The sequence below is a fragment of the Schistocerca nitens genome, chromosome 2, assembly GCF_023898315.1.
Source record: "Schistocerca nitens isolate TAMUIC-IGC-003100 chromosome 2, iqSchNite1.1, whole genome shotgun sequence".
NCBI lineage: Eukaryota > Metazoa > Arthropoda > Insecta > Orthoptera > Acrididae > Schistocerca > Schistocerca nitens.
In genome coordinates, this window is record NC_064615.1 from 120,678,086 (window position 1) to 120,696,469 (window position 18,384).

Here is an 18,384-nt window from a genome sequence, read left to right on the forward strand (position 1 = left end):
TTTTCAAGCAATTTGATTGAATAGATCCTGAGAAATCAGTACCCAGAACAACCACCTCTGGCCGTAATAACGGCCTTGATATGCCTGGGCACCGAGTCAAACAGAACTTGGATGGCGTGTTCAGGTACAGCTGCCCATGCAGCTTCAACACGATACCACAGTTCATCCAGAGTAGTGACTGGGGTATTGTGACGAGCCAGATGCTCGACCACCATTGACCAGACGTTTTCAGTTGGTGAGAGATCTGGCGAATGTGCTGGCCAGGGCAGCAGTCGAACATTTTCTGTATCCAGAAAGGCACGTACAGGACCTGCAACATGCGGTCGTGCATTATCCTGCTGAAATGTAGGGCTTCACAGGGATCGAATGAAGGGTAGAGTCACGGCTCGTAACACATCTGAAATGTAACGTCCACTGTTCAAAGTACCGTCAATGCGAACAAGAGGAGACCGAGACGTGTAACCAATGGCACCTCATACCATCACTCCGGGTGATACGCCAGTATGGAGATGACGAATACACGCTTCCAAAGTGCGTTCACCGTGATGTCGCCAAATATGGATGCGGACATCATGATGCTGTAAACAGAACCTGTATTCCTCCAAAAAAATGACGTTTTGCCATTCGTACACTCAGGTTCGTCGTTGAGTACACCATCGCAGGCGCTCCTGTCTGTGATGCAGCGTCAAGGGTAACCGCAGCCATGTTATCCGAGCTGATAGTCCATGCTGCTGCAAAGTTCGTCGAACTGTTCGTGCAGATGGTTGTTGTCTTGCAAACGTCCCCATCTGTTGACTCAGGGATCGAGACGTGGCTGCACGATCCGTTACAGTGATGCGGATAAGATGCCTGTCATCTCGACTGCTAGTTATAGGAGGCCGTTGGGATCCAGCAAGGCGTTCCGTATTACCCTCCTGAACCCACCGATTCCATATTCTGCTAACAGTCATTGGATCTCGACCAACGCGAGCAGCAATGTCGCGATACGACAAACCGCAATCGCGATAAGCTACAATCCGACCTTTATCAAAGTCGGAAACGTGATGGTACGCATTTCTCCTCCTTACACGAGGCATCACAACAACGTTTCACCAGGCAACGCCGGTCAACTGCTGTTTGTGTATGAGAAATCGGATGGAAACTTTCCTCATGCCAGGTGTCGTCACCGGCTCCAACATTGTGTGAATGCTTTGAAAAGCTAATTATTTGCATATCACAGCTTCATCTTCCTGTCGGTTAAATTTCGCGTCTTTAGCACGTCATATTGGTGGTGTAGCAGTTTTAATGGCCAGTAGTGTGTATTCAGCACGATACAGGAACTTAATGACCCGAAGCAACTATATTATTCCTGGCTTTTTCACTGTCGACCAGATCAGTATAGTACATTCGATACGGTAATTGTAGATTGTTTTCGAATGTCTTTTCGCCCTTCACACGCACCAACTGGAGTAGCACTACACTTAGGCCTCACCTCTGCATTTCACTCACCACCAAACACAAGCCAACACACTGTTCCACAGAAGACCGAAAACACACATGAACACCCGATATCGTACAAGAATACTGAAAATTTAACTGGCGCTGGCCTCCTGCACTATTAACAGTGCAACTGGCAACAAAGCTAGGTGGTGTGCGACACACAGCACTTAGCGCCTGTTGCCTGCCAGCAGTAGGTATGGCTTTGAGGTATCTAGTTTCGTGATAGTCACTAGCACCAGAAAGGATACGTACTGTTCACGTGGCCATGCAGGATCGTACAGCCTCATCATGTACCTTGAGTCAGAAGTTTGTGTAGTTTGCAATAAGATAAGAATCCACCCAGGGAGTGCGACGACATATGGAGCACCACTGATTGTCAACACAGCCACCACTGTTGCAGATTCTCCTGCCGCAGCGACAGGGAGAAACGCGAACAACGACAAAAATGGACACATGAGTAGTAATCCGAAAACAAAGGAAGTAGGTTACAGTACGCTTGTTCGCCCGCTGCTCAGCAGTGTGGGATCCGTACCAGATAGGGTTGATAGAAGAGATAGAGAAGATCCAATGGAGAGCAGCGCGCTTCGTTACAGGATCATTTAGTAATCGCGAAAGCGTTACGGAGTTGATAGATAAACTCCAGTGGAAGACTCTGCAGGAGAGACGCTCAGTAGCTCGGTACGGGCTTTTGTTGAAGTTTCGAGAACATATCTTCACTGAAGAGTCAAGCAGTATATTGCTCCATCCTACGTATATCTCGCGAAGAGACCATGAGGATAAAATCAGAGAGATTAGAGCCCACACAGAGGCATACCGACAATCCTTCTTTCTACGAACAATACGAGACTGGAATAGAAGGGAGAACCGATAGAGGTACTCAAGGTACCCTCCGCCACACACCGTCAGGTGGCTTGCGGAGTATGGATGTAGATGTAACAGTCATCTAAAAAGACTTCATTGTCGTCATTTTTTATATTTTCCGACGTTGCTTCTACATTAGTGGAGATGCGGTTCGTTTTATGCAACTAAATGAAAGGTTTTTTATACTGTACTATACACATTTCAATTATTTTTATTTGTCAAGCTTCTTCAGTAGGCAAACATTGTGTTACGAAAAATTCTTACCTAACAACAACAAAATAACAACAAAGTGTAATATAGTAAAAATCTGTTATTATTATGCAACACAATTATTATACCCAAAAGAAGTATGTATTACAGGCCACTGAGCATGCTTCACGAGTAAAACAAAAGCAAAACGCGTATGGCACAATACAAACAGCCTTTCATTTAGTAGCATTGATTATATGAACCACCTTTCCCAGGCTATGCTATACTTGCACAAAAAGAAAAAGTTCGTTATTTGCTGCGCTTCCAGGTGTTACAATTTTAATGACCAATAGTGTATAATGAACTGACATTGATGCAAAATATAACCCTATGGAATCGATTTAAGCATTTCTAAGAGATTATCGTGATCTATACAGTCAACTACTCTCGATAAATTACAAAAGTAAAAAGTGTTAGAATGTTGTTCAACAAGGTTTATTATATTTGGCGAGGAAATAAAGTAACTCTTTTCGAAACCAAACTGTGATATAACGTGTATATTAATTTACTTTGAGTACATTAATTTCTCAAAGTTTCTGGAAAAAAAAATTCGTAAGGAAACTGAATGATAATTATTTCTTACCAGCTATAGTAGTTACAAATTGTCCAGCAGTGTGACATTTTAACTCATCTGTGAAGTCTTTCTATACTAACTCATAAATTTAGAACACCTCTTTAGAACTGCATTCAGAATTTTTGAGAAATTTCAAAATATTATTACTTTCAGAGTTTACTATTGCTAGTTCTTTTACTTAATTATATGTTGATGGAATGACGTTTTCAGTTTACACCCTTGCTTCTTACTTTGCACTATTTGGCCATATTTTTTTATCTCTGTAAGATAATTAAAAATACGTACCAACCTGTATAATAATTCACAGTATAATTATTTTGTTTAATGGTGATACTACCGTGTATATTGTCTTGTTCTCTTGCCTCTTAATTCCATGTTGCTGTAAATATGTTATCAACCTTATTAATTTCTTAATTGATTATTTCTGCACCTTTCAATAACATTGAGAACCTACACTATGTGATGAAAAGTATCCGGATACCGCAGAAAACATACTTTTTCATATTGGGCGCATTACACTGCCAACTACTGCCAGGTACTCCATATCAGCGACCTCAGTAATCTTTAGACATCGTGAGAGAGCTGAATGGGTGCACCGCGAAACTCACGGACTTTGAACGTGGTCAGGTGATACGATGTCACTAGTGTCATACATCTGTACGTGAGGTTTCCACACTCCTAAACATCCATACGTCCACTTTTTCCGATGTGATAGTGAAGTGGAAACGTGAAGGGAGACGTACAGCACAAAAGCGTACAGGCCGACTTCGTCTGTTGATTGATAGAGACCGCTGACAGTTGAAGAGAGTCGTAATGTCTAACAGGCAGACATCTATCCAGACTATCACACAGGAATTCCAAACTGCATCAGGATCCTCTGCAAGTACTATGACAGTTAGGCGGGAGGTGAGAAAACTTGGATTTCATGGTCGAGCGGCTGCTCCGAGCCTCACATCATGCCGGTAAATGCCAATCGACGCCTCGCTTGGTGTAAGGAGTGGAAACGTTGGACGACTGAACAATGGAAAACGTTGTGTGGAGTGACGAATCAGAACACAATGTAGCGATCCGATGGCAGGGTGTGGGTATGGTGAATGCCCGGTGAACGTCATCTGCCAGTGTGGATAGTGCCAACAGTAAAATTTGGAGGCGGTGGTGTTACGGTGTGGCAGTGTTTTTCATGGACGGGGCTTGCACTCCTTGTTGTTTTACGTGGCACTATCACAACACAGGCCTACACTGATGTTTTAAGCACCTACTTGCTTCCCACTGTTGAAGAGCAGTTCGGGGTTGGGGACTGCATCTTTCAACACGACTGAGCACCTGTTCATAATGCACGGGCTGTGGCGAATTGGTTACACGACAATAACATCCCTGTAATGGACTGGGCTGCACGGAGTCCTGACCTGAATCCTATAGAGCACCTTTGGGATGTTTTGGAACGTCGACTTCGTGCCACGTCTCACCGACCGACATCGATACCTCTCCTCAGTGCAGCACTCCGTGAAGAATGGGTTGTCATTCCCCAAGAAGGCTTCCAGCACCTGATTGAACGTATGCCTGCGAGAGTGGAAGCTGTTCAAATGGTTCAAATGGCTCTGAGCACTATGGGACTTAACTTCTAAGGTCATCAGTCCCCTAGAACTTAGAACTACTTAAACCTAACTAACCTAAGGACATCACACACATGCATGCCCGAGGCAGGATTCGAACCTGCGACCGTATCGGTCGCGCGGTTCCAGACTGTAGCGCCTAGAACCGCTCGGCCACCCCGGCCGGCAGTGGAAGCTGTCATCAAGGCTAAGGGTGGGCCAACACCATCCTGAATCCCATCATTACCGATGGAGGGCGCCACGAACTTTTAAGTCATTGTCAGCCAGGTGTCCAGATACTTTTGATCACATAGTGTATCACACCTTTTTCTTATTTTCTGTTTATTTTTAATTCTTTTAGTCAAATGGTTTAAATGGCTCTGAGCACTATTGGACTTAACATCTGTGGTCATCAGTCCCCTAGAACTTAGAATTACTTAAACCTAACTAACCTAAGGATATCACACAACACCCAGTCATTACGAGGCAGAGAAAATCCCTGACCCCGCCGGGAATCGAACCTCTTTTAGTCATCAAGGAGTTTTGTATTTTCAATGGAGCTCTTGGACAACGTTTTAGCAAAGATTTTTTCGTTAATATTGATACAAAGTGATCAGTAAATACATGGAATTTCATGTCAACGCCTTATCAGTTTTAAACAGCATCCCATTCTACCACTCGTGAATAACTTTTTAAAAATTTTCTTAGTTTTATAAATTTTTTTTGTATCCAAATGCCTATAACTGTAAATTGCTCTATAGTTCATTGATCAGATGTCTGTAGCACTTATTTGCAGTCCAATATGCTGATATTTCAATACAGCAGCAGTTTGTGGCAACTCAGCTACCTGTAGGCTCACTCACCTTTCCAGTTTTCCTGTAAAGTTCATCAAAGAGCAAGCACTTGAACCACATTGCGCAATTTAACTGTTACAGTAGTGTAAAGAAATAGAGATGAATAGCTGTAATTGTGGAAAGACAAAATATGACAAATACTGTAAACAATCGTCACTATTTTCCTATAAACTAGAGTCTTGGAATTTTTGTAGGAAATAAGTGCTCAATGAATCAAATAGACACATGATTGGAAGACAGGAGAGTATTACGCACACAATGTTTCAGATGTGGTTGTCCTTTTACTGTGACCAAATGGTTGTTTAAGTAGTGGTTGGATCATAATGTATACTAAGATGGTCACCGATGGTATTTGTGCTTTCGGACATGTCCGAAAAAACAGGTACCATCGGTGACCATGCAGCTCGTTAGAATGAAATTACAATGAAATGAACACCCTTAGCTGCTTACAGGCGTTGACTACGTAAACAGGGACAGATGAAAATGTGTGCCCCGACTGGGACTCGAACCCGGGTTCTCCTGCTTACACGGCAGACGCTCTATCCATCTGAGTCACCGAGGACACAGAGGATAGTGCGACTGCAGGGATTTATCTCTGGCACGCCTCCCGCGAAACCCACATTCTCAACGTATCGTCCCGCACTTCATTCGTAGTGCCCCCGCCCATTATACTCATTACTCGCGGCGCGTTGCCGATTCCCGTAAGAGTTCGGGCACTGTTTGTGCATTCGCACAGAAGAAGAAGAAGGCCAAGTGGCCGGTGAGCCTTAACTATATATATATACATGTCCGAAAGAACAGATGCCATCTTAGTATATGTCCTGATCATAGTCTTCCACTTTCAAATTAATGCGAGCCTACTCATTTTACCTCTTGTTGACTAGCGTTCAAAGTATGTCTGCTTAACTAAATAATTTTGTGGCTCGCAACAAGAAAATGTAGATATGTATGGGTCAAGTTATGTCCTTAGGTTAGTTAGGTTTAGGTAGTTCTAAGTTCTAGGGGACTGATGACCTCAGAAGTTAAGTCACATAGTGCTCAGAGCCATTTGAACCATTTTTTTGAAATCATCTAATTTTTGAAACCTGTAACCATTTGTTTGCTTATACGTGTACATCACATCTACTGATTTGCCTGCCATTCTGATAATTCATTCTTGGTACGTCTCTTATTTTTATGTGATAGTGTAAAATGTAACCAGTCGAATAAGAAATATCAGGCATTTTTACACTTTTTATAACTTAACCCCCACAGATCTACATTTCCTTGTTGCGAGCCACAAAATTATTTAGTTAAGCAGACATTCTTTGACGCTAGTCAACAAGAGGTAAAATGAGTAGGTTCGCATTAATTTGAAAGTGGAAGACTATGATCAGCAGCTATGCCACAAATTACGACACGGAAGAGACGTAGTTTCGTGACAGCGCATTATGCAGACGCTCATTTCAGACCTTCATAAGGTTATTTATTTTTCATTGACGTACAGTAGTGGAAATCAGTATAAAGACATGGATGTTTGCAGGAAAATTAACATTGTTGATTGGAATAGTTATGCACGCTATATATATATATATATATATATATATATATATATATATATATATATATATATATATATATATAAAATGGTATGAAATCCATTGCAGCGACAAATGCAGTCAAATTGTATCGCGTTTGATGACAGTAGTACAGTATGTAGCAAGATATCAACGATTCAGGTGGCAGAGGTTGGAACTTGGTACAAAGACAATCGGCTTTGTGCGGTGTTAGGTGTGCGTACACGCCTTTACTGTAGATGTGAAACATGACCATTAGTGAAAGTGAATGCTATGTGCATAAACCACGACTGTGACAGTGCAACGGGGAAAGCTGTTATGTGATGAAAAAGCAAAAATCGGTACGTACAATGAGATGGGACTCTCTAATCATCAAAGTGCTAAGAAGGTTAACTGCTCAAGTACAATGATTGATAATTTCGTTAGACTGGGCTCAAGATGTGGACAGAACGGAAAATACTGGCAAAGCAGAGAATAATCTGAGGCATGTAAAGGGTTACTTTTGGCAAAGAAAGAGCCACAGACTGTTATTCTTCACAGCTTGTTGCTGATTTACAGTTGCCATTAACTACCAGACGAGTACGAAAAATTTTGTCACATGACAAACATCTTGCAGTCAAGAAACGACTGCAGAAACCTTCATTAACGTCCAACTATAAACAGGCTAGATTGTAGTTTGCTGAAAAACATATGTCATGGACTTCAGAACGGGATGATGACAAGAAGTTATTTAGAGGGCAGGATGGATTTCAGTATTATTAGCATGATATGAGAATAGAGCAGCAGGTAAGAAGGAGAAATTTTGGTGGTGGAAGTGCTATGATTTGGGCAGCCTTCCTTGCTAAAGACAAGTGATGCATTGCTTGTCTGAACAATAGAATGAGGTGCTTAGAATGCATGAGGACCTAGCCGACGAAAGTCTGATGTTTCAAGAAGATAATGCATCTGTGTATGGTTCTGCTAGAACCAAAAAGTGGTTTGAAGATAAAGAAATCGATGTCTTGCCCTGGCCTGCAAGTAGTCCGGATTTGAATCCCGTGGTAAACATTTGTGGAATACTTGCAAAGCACATTTATCTCAATGGAAGGCAATTTTAGGCCGTATGACATTGTAATTCCGTCAGAGACAGCAAAAGACTTGGAAGAGCAGTTGAACGGAATGGACAGTGTCTTGAAAGGAGGATATAAGATGAACATCAACAAAAGCAAAACGAGGCTAATGGAATGTAGTCGAATTAAATCGGGTGATGCTGAGGGAATTAGATTAGGAAATGAGACACTTAAAGTAGTAAAGGAGTTTTGCTATTTAGGGAGTAAAATAACTGATGATGGTCGAAGTAGAGAGGATATAAAATGTAGACTGGCAATGGGAAGGAAAGCGTTTCTGAAGAAGAGAAATTTGTTAACATCGAGTATAGATTTAAGTGTCAGGAAGTCGTTTCTGAAAGTATTTGTATGGAGTGTAGCCATGTATGGAAGTGAAACATGGACGATAAATAGTTTGGACAAGAAGAGAATAGAAGCTTTCGAAATGTGGTGTTACCGAAGAATGCTGAAGATTAGATGGGTAGATCACATAACTAATGAGGAGGTATTGAATAGAATTGGGGAGAAGAGAAGTTTGTGGCACAACTTGACAAAAAGAAGGGACCGGTTGGTAGGACATGTTTTGAGGCATCAAGGGATCACAAATTTAGCATTGGAGGGCAGCGCGGAGGGTAAAAATCGTAGAGGGAGACCAAGAGATGAATACACTAATCAGATTCAGAAGGATGTAGGTTGCAGTAAGTACTGGGAGATGAAGAAGCTTGCACAGGATAGAGTAGCATGGAGAGCTGCATCAAACCAGTCTCAGGACTGAAGACCACAACAACAACAACATGTGAGCTGAAAAGGGCGATACGAAAAGATAGGCGGCAATTTCGCTGCAAGAACTACAAACCCTAACAAAATCAATACTGAAGAGGATTTTTGATGTAATTGGGAAGAACAGACGTTGGCCAAAGTACTAACAATACAATAATACAACATGACAGTAAGTACCGTTATACGAATTTCCATCAAGAAAACCCATACGCCTTATTTTGTTACGCGTGTAATGAAAGAAACTTCGTAATTCCGTCATGATTGTTTATGTTTTATATGTAGCTACTACTTTCACAGTAAATTCGATACATGTATGCTTCAGACACTATGTTACTAATTTCGTGAAACCCTGCCTTCATACTGATTTCCGCTACTGTACATAACAGGAGGCATCACAATGCTACTAGATCTGATCAAAGACCACTCCTTTGAATGTAGGAAGAGTTAGAAGCCATAAAAAGGCCATTTTGATTATTCATCGAACAACGAAGCTCAGCATATCTTGGATATACTGCACACACACACACACACACACACACACACACACACACACACACACACACCGTGCCCCGGCCATGCCCTTGCCCATCGCACGGCGTTGGGAACCCACTATCACGTTCATAGGTGCGAGCGCATCGGCTATTTATACGGGCATTATATATCCGTATATATACGGGCGTTCCTATGACGATCTTCGACGATGAGAAAATCCCAATACCCAATCCCTAATCCTGTTCCTTCCCATATAACACCAATCATCTCGCCTACCTCAGGCAAGTACCAGACACAGTCACAACAATCATCACATATCACAGACACCAAAAAACTAAAGAAAAATCACACACACACGTTCACAGGGGAGTAAAAGCCGAAAGGCTACAAACTCCCCCACACGCTTCCCCAAAGAGGGGAAAGTAAAAGATGAAAGCAGCCAGTATACGGGCATTTTCATGTAATACACTTGTACTGTTGTAAATCTCCGGTGCCGACTTGCTACAGTAAATTAAAAAAAAAAAAAAAAATTCTGGGAGGTGCCGGAAAGACGTTCCGGCCGAAATTAAGCCCTGGGTTCACCATTCGAAAAGTGCTAGCGCCGTTCCAGGCTGTCGTGGATGCGGATATGGTCGCCACATTGAGCAACGTTTGTAATCCGCAACGTAAACCTGATAGGCAATTAACAAGTGTTGCCCTCACACGTGGAAATTAAAATGTGACTCTTTCAATGCTTTATTCGTCATTTCTCTTCCGCATATCCTTGCAAATTTCTCATTCTTCTACGATCACTAGTTTTCGTGGGGGACCTCTCAAGCAGAGGAAGTTTAATTGTAGCCATCCTGTGTTTCCATGTAGATGTAGAAGTTTGTGACAGATGACTGGTTACACTATCTACGGAATGTCAAAAAGTGATTTTTATAACCAAATTACACTACTGGCCATTAAAATTGTTAAACCACGAAGATGACGTGCTACAGACGCGAAATTTAACCGAGAGGAAGAAGATGCTGTGATATGCAGATGATTAGCTTTTCAGAGCATTCACACAAGGTTCGCGCCGGTGGCGACACCTACAACGTGCTGACATGAGGAAAGTTTCCAACCGATTTCTCATACACAAACAGCTGTTGACCGGCGTTGCCTGGTGAAACGTTGTTGTGGTGCCTTGTGTAAGGAGGAGAAATGCGTACCATCACGTTTCCGACATTTATAAAGGTCGGCTTGTAGCCTATCGCGATTGCGGTTTATCATATCGCGACATTGCTGCTCGCGTTGGTCGAGATCCAATGACTGTTAGCAGAATATGGAATCGGTGGGTTCAGGAGGGTAATAAGGAAGCAGTCGAGATGACAGGCATCTTATCCACATGGCTGTAACGGATCGTGCATCCACGTCTCGATCCCTGAGTCAACAGATGGGGACGTTTGCAAGACAACAACCATTTGCACGAACAGTTCGACGACGTTTGCAGCATCATGGACTATCAGCTCGGAGACCATGGCTGCGGTTACCCCTGGCGCTGCATCACAGACAGGAGCGCCTGCGATGGTGTACTCAATGACGAACCTGGGTGCACGAATGGCAGACCGTCATTTTTTCGGATGAATCCAGGTTCTGTTTAGAGCATCATGATGTTCGCATCCGTGTTTGGCGACATCGTGGTGAACGCATATTGGAAGCGTGTATTCGTCATCGCCATACTGGCGTATCACCCGGCGTGATGGTATGGGGTGCCATTGGTTACACGTTTCAGTCACCTCTTGTTCGCATTGACGACACTTTGAACAGTGAAAGTTACATTTCAGATGCGTTACGACCCGTGGCTCTACCCTTCATTCGAAACCCTACATTTCAGCAGGATATGCACGACCACATGTTGCAGGTCCTGTACGTGCCTTTCTGGATACAGAAAATGTTCGACTGCTGCCCTGGCCAGCACATTCTCCAGATCTCTCACCAACTGAAAACGTCTGGTCAACGGTGGCCGAGCAACTGGCTCGTCACAATACGCCAGTCACTACTCTTGATGAACTGTGGTATCGTGTTGAAGCTGCATGGGCAGCTATACCTGTACACGCCACCCAAACACTGTTTGACTCAATGCCCAGGCGTATCGAGGCCGTTATTACGGCCAGAGGTGGTTGTTCTGAGTACTGATTTCTCAGGATCTATGCACCCAAATTGCGTGAAAATGTAATCGCATGTCAGTTCTAGTATAATATATTTGTCCAATGAATACCCGTTTATCATCTGCATTTCTTCTTGGTGTAGCAATCTTAATGGCCAGTAGTGTATCTCTTAAAGTTAGAGAGAGAAAGAGAGAGAGAGAGAGAGAGAATCTTACGATTTAATTACCATTGTATATTGCTTAATTTTTGCTTTAATGCAGTGAACGTTATTTCAGATATTAATATGGTTTAAGGCGGGTATCACAACGGCATCAAACAAGGACTGGAGTACACTATGACTTTCTTGGGCAAAGTGCTTCTTTTGGTAGCAGTCCACACGTATTTAAATGGCGTTGGTGGAATTAGCCAAGAGACGTCTTCACCCTACTGCTTTCGCGATGCTGGCACCTGCAACATTAGTCTGGTAAAATCAGTATTAATTTATTTCCACGAATGTGGTGTCATATCGCATTGTAACGAATAACTGCGTATATACAGGAAGTCAGTTCATGTAACCGTTAGACCGGAATTTTATTCGCGAATAAGACTCTATTTTAGTTGACTAGAAAGATTCTTCAGTGAACAGACAAGAAGGATCGAATATGAGTTGCCAGTGTAAGTTACTAGTTGAAGAGCCATAACTAGTTAAAATAATCTGCCGGAAAGTGTTGAATGTGTCTGTGATCAGATGTCACTCAGATCAGTATCAACCCTCTCCATAATTTAATCTGATTTCGATGAGTCTAAGAATTGGATTATGTAGTTAGTTTAGTCGCGTGTTTCACGAATCTTAAGCAAAGTTTATCGTCTTGATTTGAAAAAACAATTAGGCCGCCAAATATTTAACTCATTTGCAGATATTTAGTTCGCGCACAGATTAACATATAAATTTATGAAAAAGTGATAAATCAATCAAATATATTACATATATTACACGAATTTGTAAAGAGATCAGTGAAATGGACTAAATTGCCCAAAACGGACATTTTCTATTTCCAGTTAAGACTAATTTTGCTGTTCGTCGCAACACTGGATAAATTATCTATTTTTTTCATCCTCGCGTAATTCACATCATTTTGAACCAAAGCCAAGTTGTTGATAAGTAACGAACGCTAATATTTCTTCTAAAATTGTAACCACAGACATTAATACTTACTCTGGATCAAGTTGGGTTATTCATATGGGAATTTATGCGCCAGTGTAATATACTGCAAGGGTATAGTTTCAAAAACTAATTGCTTAAAGAGCTCTCCTTGCTACTCTATCCTTTGCAAAACTCTTCATTTCTGAATAACTACTGCATCTTACATCCTTCTGAATCTGCTTACTGTATTCATCTCTTGGTCTCCCTCCACGATTTTTACCCCTCACATTTCCCTCCAGAACTATATTTGTGATATCTTGATGTCTCACAATGTGTCCTACAACCCAGTCGCTTCTTTTGGTTAAGTTTTTCCATAAATTCCTTGCCTCCCAAATTCTGTTCAGTACCTCCTCATTAGTCACGTGATCAACCCATCTAATCTTCAGCATTATTCTGTAGCACCACATTTCAAAAGCTTGTATACTCTTCTTGTCTAAGGTGTTTATCTTCCATATGTCACTACCATACATGGCTACACTCCTAGCAAATACCTTCAGGAAAGAATTCCTAACACTTAAATCTATATTCGATGTTAGCAAATTTATCTTCTTATGGATTGCTTTTCTTCCCATTGCCAGTCTCCATTGTATATCCTCTCTACTTCGTCCATCATCAGTAATTTTGCTCCCCAAATAGCAAAACTCTTTTACTACTTTAAGTGTCTCATTTCTTAATCTAATTCCCTCGGCATCACTCGACTTAATTCGACTACATTCCATTATCCTCGTTTTGCTTTTGTTGATGTTCATCTTATCTCCTCCTTTCAAGACACTGTCCGTTCCGTTCAGCTGCTCTTGCAGGTCCTTTGCTGTCTCTGACAGAATTACAATGTCGTCGGCGAACCCCAAAGTTTTAATTTCTTCTCCATGGATTTTAATTCCTATTCCAAATTTTTCTTTTGTTTCCTTTACTCCTTGCTCAATATACTGATTGAATAACATCGGGGATAGGCTACAACCCTGTCTCACTCCCTTCCCAACCACTGCTTCCCTTTCATGCCCCTCGACTCTTATAACTGCCATCTGGTTTCTGTACAAATTGTAAACAGCCTTTCGCTCCCTTTATTTTACCCCTACCACCTTTAGAATTTGAAAGAGAGTATTCCTGTCAACATTGTCAAAAGCTTGCTCTAAGTCTGCAAATGATACACTATGTGATCAAAAGTATCCGGACACCCCCCAAAACATACTTTTTTTCATATAAAGAGCATTGTACTGCCACCTACTGCCAGGTACTCCATATCAGCGACCTCATTAGTCATTCCGCTCCACGGAACTCACGGTCTTCGAACGTGGTCACGTGATTGCGTGTCACTTGTGTCATACGTCTGTACGCGAGATTTCCACACTCCTAAACATCCATGGGTGCACTGTTTCCGATGTGATAGTGAAGTGGAAACGTGTAGGGACACGTACAGCATAGAAGCGTACAGGCCGACCTCGTCTGTTGATTGACAGAGACCGCTGACAGTTGAAGAGGGTCGTAATGTCTAATAGGCAGACATCTATCCAGACTATCACACAGGAATTCCAAACTGCATCAGGATCCTCTGCAAGTACTGTGACAGTTAGGCGGGAGGTGAGAAAACTTGGATTTCATGGTCGAGCAGCTGCTCATAAACCACACATTACACTGGTAAATTCCAAGCGACGCCTCGCTTGGTGTAAGGAGCGTAAACGTTGGACGATTAAACAGTGGAAAAGCGTTGTGTGGAATCACGGTACACAATGTGGCGATCCGATGGCAGGGTGTGGGTATGACGAATGCCCGGTGAACGTCATCTGCCAGCGTGTGTAGTGCCAACAGAAAAATTCGGAGGCTGTGTTGTTATGGTGTGGTCGTGTTTTTCATTGAGGGCGCTTGCACTCTTTGTTATTTTGCGTGGCACTATCACAACACATGTTTTAAGCATGTACTTGCTTCCCACGCTTGAAGAGCAATTCGGGGATGGCGACTGCATCTTTCAACACGACCGAGCACCTGGTCATAATGCACGGCCTGTGATGGAGTGGTTACTGGACAATAACATCCCTGTAATGGACTGGCCTGCACAGAGTCGTGACCTCAGTCCTATAGAACACCTTTGGGATTGTCAAGCCTCACCGACCGACATCGATACCTCTCCTCAGTGCAGCACTCCGTAAAGAATGGGCTGCCATTCCTCAAGAAACCTTCCAGCACCTGGTTGAACTTATGCCTGCGAGAGTGGAAGCTGTTATCAAGGCTAAGGGTGAGCCAACATCATATTGAATTCCAGCATTATCGATGGAGGGCGCCACGAACTTGTAACTCATTTTCAGCCAGGTGTCCGGATACCTTTGATCACATAGTGTATAAACGTAGGTTTGCCTTTCCTTAACCTATCTTGTAAGATAAGTCGTAGTGTCAGTATTGCCGTGCGTTTGCCCTCATTTCTCTGGAATCCAAACTGAACTTTCCCGAAGTAGGCTTCTACCAGTTTTTCCATCTTCTGTAAATAATTTGTATTAGTATCTTGCAACCATGCCTTATTGAACACTTCGTTCGATAATATTCATACCTGCCTATAGTCTCCAAATGTACTAACGACTGCAGAGCCTAAATATGTTGACTTAATGATTTCTCTTTTCTATAAGACTTCATTGGTACAAAAAACAAAAGCTACTATTGAAAGTATTTGTATGGAGTGTAGCCATGTATGGAAGTGAAACATGGACGATAACCAGTTTGGACAAGAAGAGAATAGAAGCTTTCGAAATGTGGTGCTACAGAAGAATGCTGAAGATAAGGTGGGTAGATCACGTAACTAATGAGGAGGTATTGAATAGGATTGGGGAGAAGAGGAGCTTGTGGCACAACTTGACTATAAGAAGGGATCGGTTGGTAGGACATGTTTTGAGGCATCAAGGGATCACAAATTTAGCATTGGAGGGCAGCGTGGAGGGTAAAAATCATAGAGGGAGACCAGGAGATCAATACACTAATCAGATTCAGAAGGATGTAGGTTGCAGTAGGTACTGGGAGATGAAGAAGCTTGCACAGGATAGAGTAGCATGGAGAGCTGCATCAAACCAGTCTCAGGACTGAAGACCACAACAACAACAACAACAACTATATTAGTTCAAGAAGCACTATTGTGTTTTCTCAATTTAAATATTTTATTGATGCCTGAACCAAATTTTTGGAAGTCTTCACACTATTTAGTTTCTCCTTCCCATGTTATTTCGCTACAAACACAAAGAAGTTCACAATACCCGTCCTGATATATTATCGAGTAAGGTGGCGCATACTGAAGTCTGGGCATCCAGATTTCTCAAAGTAACTTAAGGCGAATATACAGATGGTCCTTTTGTAAAGGACGTAGCTAGTGCCCTTGGAGCGCCTGTTCTGTCTGTAATGGCGTCGTCGCCAACGAGACGTATAATCCTACTCTTCCTTCCTTCATGCGCGTCTGCGAACGACCTCTGCATCTTCCGCCGACAGAGATAACCATATTGTCAAATATCTTTCTCCAGTGGTGATGAGGCGATTGCTGTCGTGGAGAAATTTTCCCTATTCCCTCTTCCAAAGTGGTACTACATCTACATACGTGTTGTGCAAATCGTTGTTTTCATGCATGAAAGAGGATAGTAGATATTGAACCATCATATATCAGGGTTTCGTTCCGTTATATTCGTGAATGACCTTCCACTTAGCACTTAACAAGCAGAGTCGGTACTTTTTACAGTCGATATTAGTGTTATAATAAATCCCATTAGAGAAAAGCAACAGAAGAGATTGCGAATTACGTTTTCGAAAGAATTATTAAGTGATTCTCTGGAAATTCTTTCTGCCTAAATTAAAAAAAAAATATGTTCAGTTCAGTGCAACAAACCGTCGTACCAGCAATTGACGTAGCACATGAGCAGGTGTCAGTAAATAGATAAGAATGCTCCAAATTTTTGGGTGTGCACATTGAAGAAAACTTGAATTGGGAAGAAGCATATTACTGAGCTTCTCAAACAGTTAAGTTAATCTACTTTTGCTCTTCAAATAATTGCTCATCTTGGAAACATACAAATTAACCTGGCTGAATATTTGCACACAATTATGTCTCATGGAACAATTTTCTGGGGTAACTCACCACTTGGAAAGTACTGATTGCACAAAAGCGAACAATAAGAACAATATCCGTTGTTCACCCACAGAGGTCGTGTAGGTACCGCTTCTAGGGGCCAGGCATTTTATCTGTGGCGTCACAATACAAACGAGGTCGTGCTGAAAAGTAATACATCCGAAATTTATATGTGAAAACTTTAAAAGCTGTGTAAATAAAAGAAACGTTTTAACATTCTACGTCTTTATTATTCATGTTCACATACCTGCAGCCCTCGATTACTAGAGGGCCACAAATTGTAGCGTGTAATATGGTGATTTGTAACGTAACCATGTCGGTGCGTGAGAAGCAGCGTGCTGTAATCGAGTTTTGAATTCGAAGGGCTCGTCCACATATGGAGTACCCTCTCTTTCAGCATAACTATGCCTGACCACAAACGAGCGCTGCAACATCCCGACACCTTTGGTTCTCTGGAATACATTAGACGATTCCCTCACCTAATTGTATTTCTGAAACTTTGTAAGTAAGTTTTCGCCAGTTAATTGCTGTCTGTAATCAAGCGTCTGCCAAATCATGTTTTCTTAGCATTCCCGTGAGCCAGACGCCTCTGACCGTTCGTGTTGCCCTTCTGTGTACACGGTCAGTTTCAATACCCTCTGTGGTATCGGACACACACACTTGAGTGACACTCTAAGAATCACAAGTATCTTGTAAGCAGCGGTCTTTTCAGACTAATTACATTCCTCCAGTATTCTGCCAATGAACCAAAGGTTGCCACCTGCCCTATCAATAACCGCGCCTAAGTGATCATTACATTTCGTATCTAAATTACTTTTTTATCTTCCATTTCATACTCAAACGATTACGGCATCTTCCGTCGACAGAAAGACCCACGGTGTCAAACATCTTTCTCCTGAGATGACGAGGCGCTTGGTGTCGTAGAGAAATTTTTATTCATTCTTCCTTTTTCAAAAGCAACTCTACCTTTATAACGATGGCGTCCAACATTCGGAGATGTCTAGAGGATTCTCCTAATACTGAATTGTGTCTTACGGACACAATGAATAATAAATATCCACAATTTGAGGACTGTTTGTTTTCTTCTTATCAAAGGTACAATTTTTAGACCTATAAGTATACGTTATCCAGACACGTAACAGTTACCTGACAGTTAAAGCTCCAAAACGGTTCGATTTCCACATAAACTCAAAGTTGTTACGTGGATGTGGTGACCTCAGTCATACCGCACTGAACCCTTTGCGGAATCGATACACAAACGAGGCAAAACGGCCCAGATTTCGCAGTTAGTCGTTTGGCTTACTGGGTGGGTACGGGAGGGAACTAAGGTGTTTGTATTGCTCACTTCCGGTAGAGTGCGCCAAGAGTTTTTCTTGACACATCGCGTCGGTGAATCATCCGTTCGGAGCACTTGTTATATCATTGATTCCAAGTATCATATCTCTGAATGCCAC

The 18,384-nt window shown here is 42.2% G+C and overlaps 1 protein-coding gene across 7 annotated transcripts in view; it reads left to right on the top strand.

Annotated features, from left to right (window-relative positions):
- Positions 1-11,929: 11,929 nt before the first annotated feature.
- The window catches only part of LOC126235804 (leukocyte elastase inhibitor-like), a 188,533-nt gene continuing 182,078 nt past the window's right edge, over positions 11,930-18,384 (top strand). For all 7 annotated transcript variants that reach the window (XM_049944625.1, XM_049944631.1, XM_049944630.1 and 4 more), the window contains exon 1: positions 11,930-12,117. In XM_049944625.1, coding sequence (XP_049800582.1) covers positions 11,989-12,117 — 129 coding nt within the window. In that variant the 5' untranslated portion in view covers positions 11,930-11,988. The remainder of the gene's footprint in view (positions 12,118-18,384) is intronic.